A 4,832-nucleotide genomic window follows, 5' to 3' on the forward strand; every position below is an offset into this window, starting at 1 on the left:
AGAAATAATGTATGTTTGTGTCTGCTGGACAGAAGGCTTCTGGGATTACCCCTTCTTAGCAAAGGAAACTGTCTTTGTCACCCCTTGATTAGCAGCTTAGGAGCCCAGGGCCCTACTCTGAGGTGGCCTTGCCATTCTGGCCAGTGGCAGGGAACCTTTGTTTCCTCAGTGGTGTTATTGTTACCCGTGGGCCTGCCACCCTGAGCAGGCCTGGGTCCTAGGATGCCTGCAGTGAGAACAGGTTTACGGTTGAGGATGGAGGGTCCTGGGGGCCCCAGGTGCTAGCCCTGTGGAGACTCCCCTAGAGCTGTGGAAGCTGGAGCTCCTCAAGCTTCCGGGCTGTTCCGTGTCACAGAGCTCCTGGAGACCTGGCCGTCCTGAGGCAAGTGCAGGTGTGGTGGAGTGTGCAGGAGGATGTTTAGCCAGCATGTGCTCGACTGTCCAGCTGTGATCTTTGACAATGGTTCCGGGTTGTGCAAAGCAGGGCTGTCGGGGGAGATTGGACCCCGCCATGTCATCAGCTCCGTGGTGGGGCACCCCAAGCTCAAGATGGCAGCAGCTGGGGCCAACCAGAAGAAGTACTTCGTGGGTGAGGAGGCGCTACACAAGGCTGACGTGCTGAGCCTGCAGTGGCCCATCGATCGGGGTCTGGTCACCAGCTGGGATGATGTGGAGAGACTGTGGAAACATCTATTTGAGTGGGAGCTGGGTGTGAAGTCTGGCGAGCAGCCTGTGCTCATGACTGAGCCATCACTCAACCCCCGCGAAGCCCGGGAGAAGACGGCCGAGGTCATGTTCGAGGGCTTCAGTGTGCCAGCCTTTTACCTGTCAGACCAGGCAGTGCTGGCCTTGTATGCCTCGGCTTGTGTCACAGGGCTAGTGGTGGACAGCGGCCATGGCATCACCTGCACTGTCCCCATTTTCGAGGGCTACTCACTGCCGCATGCTGTCAGCAAGCTGGCCGTGGCAGGCAGAGACATCACGGAGCACCTCAGCCGGCTGCTCCTGGCTGGCGGTCGCACCTTCCCATGTACGCTGGACAGGACATTGCTGGATGACATCAAGGAGAAGCTGTGCTACGTGGCACTGGAGCCTGAGCAGGAGCTGTTGCGCCAGGCGGAGGAGGTGCTGCGAGAGTACAGGCTGCCTGATGGGAGCACCATGCGCATCGGGGACCAGCTGTTCCAGGCGCCCGAGACCTTGTTCTCACCTGAGCAGCTGGGCGTCCAGGGCCCAGGCCTGGCTAGGATGGTAGCCTGCAGCATCACTAAGTGCGATGCCGACATTCAGAAGACGCTGTATGGCGAGATAGTGCTGTCAGGGGGCACCTCGCTGTTCCAGGGCTTGGATGACCGGCTGCTGAGGGAGCTGGAGCAGCTGGCTGTCAAGGGCACCCCCATCAAGATCACAGCACCACCTGATAGGTGGTTCTCCACCTGGATCGGTGCCTCCATCGTCACCTCGCTCAGCAGCTTCAAGCAGATGTGGGTCACAGCAGCCGATTTCAGGGAGTTTGGCACCTCTGTGGTACAGAGAAGGTGCTTCTGAAGGCTCCCCACCCTGACCCTGGGGAGGGAGCCCCCACTTGCTGTGGCTTGGATGGAACAGTCAATAAAACACAAAATGGTGGAGGCTCTGGCTATGAAGTGGCTTGGTCTCAGGGCCCAAGGGAGCTGTTTCTGACTGTGCTGGGGAGTCTTTTGGGCTAAGGCAGTCCAGACCCTCCCTTTCTCCTGGGCAATAGAACTTGGGGAACGTGTCCACCTGCTTTGGAGTTTGCACTGACAGTGGGGGCTGAGTCTCAGGATTCTCTGGGGCCTGGGAATATGAATTTTATGCTGGGGTTCGTAGCACACCAAAGCTCCCACCTGCTTTAGGGTGGGGTAGCCAGGCAGGTGGGGTAGGCTACTGCAGCTGTCTTTTGAGGACCCCTGCCCGAGTGACTGACTTCAGGGGATGTTCAAGATTACCACCTCTGTTTGATCATCCTGCTGTTTTGCTTATTTCAAAGATTTTCTGACATTATTGATTGGGGTGAAAATGCTGGAAACAAAGTGAACAGACACTAATTAAGTGATAATTGAAGAAATTACCCACAAAGAGAAATATTACATGCTGATTTGGTAGATTGTTCCCTCAAATAGGGGGATGGAAATGGAAAGTACAGAGAAGTCTGCAAAATGAATCCTCCTGTTGACTTATTTTTCTTGCTTAGAAAAAAAAGGCAGTTTTCCTGAACTGTCTACACACATTTTTGCATGTGTGTAAAAAAGGAGGAGAAAACAAGAGTGGAACACTGTGGGTTGATAGGGAAGGAGAAAATGAGAGGTAAAGGAAAGAAAGGGGACTGAACGGGGAAGATCTTTACCACTTGAGGCTGACTTTTTCCTTTTTCTTTGACAGAGTGAAACAAAGAGGCAAAGAGAGTGAAAGAAACCACAGCACTGAAGCTTCTTTCACTGTGGAGATGGATAGCTCCAATTAAGGGGGAAAGGGGCTAGAAAAAGAAAGATCTGCAGCCCTGCTTCATGGACCATGAAACTCCCCTCTTGTAGACCAAGAGGTCTGCAAGGGGACCAGGTGCTTGAACCTGGGGCTTTGTTCCTGATGACTTACATTCTCTACTGGGTGTGCCACCACCTGATTCCTGGGGTGAATGATTTTCTTCTGCATACAATATTTGGAATATCTTGAGATTCTGGACTATATTTAATCTTTAAAAATTATTTTAATAAGAGAGGTTGGGCCAGCCTACTCTGCCACTTGAAGAAGACTGGTCCTAAAATGAATGCAGCCTAGAATGATCCTAGCTGTGACCATGGACTGTGAGCTCAGACTGACAGGGACTCAGAGATTACAAAGGCTTCTGTGTCAAATATGAATATATAAGAGCCATAGGTCAGATAGATGGAGTTAATGGTATCTATATACTTTTATCATATTTGGGAGCTACACTCTGCTCTAATCTAGCTTTCTAGTCCTATTCTCAAAAGATCTTTGGTCCATACTCTCAGAAGAATAAAGAATAGGGAAACTTCCAATGGAGGGGATGGGATATGGCTCTCAGGTGGTGAAAAGTGTATAAATTGTATCCCTCTAATCCCACAATCTTATCAATAATTATAAAATAAAATAACAAAAAGTTGAAAAACACAAAGCAGAACTTGGACAGGAGTTGGTGTATTGCACCAAAATAAAAGACTCTGGGGTGGTGGTGTGGGGTGGGGGGAGAGTTAAGGTCCTGGAACATGATTGCAGAGGAGGACCTAGTGTGGTTTGAATTGTTATGTGGAAAACTGAGAAATGTATACATGTACAAACTACTCTAATAGTTTGTTGACTGTAAACCAAAGCACTGTTTCGGTTGACTGTACACCATTAACCCCCCCCCCAATAAAGAAAGAAAGAAAAAAAGGAAGGAAGGAAGGAAAAAAGAAAGGAAGAAAAAGAAAGAAAGAGGGAGTCAGGCAGTAGCGTAGTGGGTTAAGTGCAGGTGGCGCAAAGCACAAGGACCAGTGTAAGGATCCTGGTTCGAGCCCCCGGCTCCCCATCTGCAGGGGAGTCAATTCACAAGTGGTGAAGCAGGTCTGCAGGTGTCTTTCTCTTCCCCTTTCTGTCTTTCCCTCCTCTCTCCATTTCTCTCTGTCCTATCTAACAATAACGACACCACCACCACCAACAATAATAAAAAACAACAGGGGCAATAAAAGGAATAAATAAAGAAAAAGAAAGAAAGAGGAAGGAAGAAAGAAATAAATGAAGGAAGAAATAAAAGGGAACCTTTCAATGGAGGGGATGGGGCATGGAATTCTGGTGGTTGGAATTGTACCCCTGTTATCTTACAATCTTGTTAATCATTAAATAACTAATAAAATTGAAAGAATAATAATGAAAGCTGAGCTTTTAAAAAACATCATTTTTTATTTGATAGGAAAGAGAAATTGAGAGGGAGGAGGAGACAGGGAGAGGGAGAGAGAGAGGGAGAGGGGAGAGAGAGAGATTTGTATCACTTTGTGAGGCTCTCCCCTGGCAGTGGGAACTGGGGGCTTGAACCTGGTCCTTGCACAATGTAATGTATGTGCTCAACAGAGTGTGCTATCACCTACTTCTGATGAGCTTTTTTTCTATTTAAGCTAGTCTGTCTGTCTTATGAGTTTCTGCCCTTGATGTTGCTGGGGTGGTAATGCTGGTGGTAGCTGTCTCAAAGACAATAATGATGGTGACAGTGATGGTGGTGATGGTGACAGTAATGGTGAAGATGGTGATGAAGGTAACTGTTGTTGGACATGATGGAGATGATGGTGATCTTGGTGGTGGAGATAGTGAAGATGGTGACAATGATGATGATGGTAATGGTGAAGATGGTGATGAGGGTCGCTGCAATGGTGATGAAGAAGATGATGGTGATATTGGTGATGAGGGCAACTGTTGATGGTGACAGTGATGGTCATGGTGATTGTGATGAAGATAGTGATGATGATGGTGATGATGATGAGGGTGATGATGATGACAGTGATGGTGGTGATGATGGTGATGAGGGTAACTGCTAATGGTTATGGAGAAGATGGTGGTGATAATGATGGCAGTGGTGATGGTGGCAATGAGGCTGTTGTTGATGGCCATCATGATGGTCACCATTATTCTTGTGTCCTTGGGAAGCTTCTGTGTATGGAGGAAAGCAGCTCTGTAGGTTCCCATGGCAGTTCCCAGCAGTGCTTTGGACAGATTGACTGACATTTACTGCTGGCCTCTTTGAGAAGGGGGCAGGACAGAGTCTTATCAGGCAGTGAAAATGATACCCAGAAGCAGGGAGATGTCTAACACGATCAGGC

At 48.9% G+C, this 4,832-nt stretch overlaps 1 protein-coding gene across 1 annotated transcript; it reads left to right on the plus strand.

The window, feature by feature from the left end:
• Positions 1–273: 273 nt before the first annotated feature.
• ACTRT2 (actin related protein T2) lies at positions 274–1,631 on the plus strand. Its single transcript, XM_007529507.2, has one exon. It carries the CDS (start codon positions 415–417, stop codon positions 1,546–1,548), a length of 1,134 nt encoding a protein of 377 aa, XP_007529569.1. The 5' UTR covers positions 274–414; the 3' UTR covers positions 1,549–1,631.
• Positions 1,632–4,832: the final 3,201 nt, after the last annotated feature.

This window comes from Erinaceus europaeus, chromosome 10, assembly GCF_950295315.1.
Source record: "Erinaceus europaeus chromosome 10, mEriEur2.1, whole genome shotgun sequence".
NCBI lineage: Eukaryota > Metazoa > Chordata > Mammalia > Eulipotyphla > Erinaceidae > Erinaceus > Erinaceus europaeus.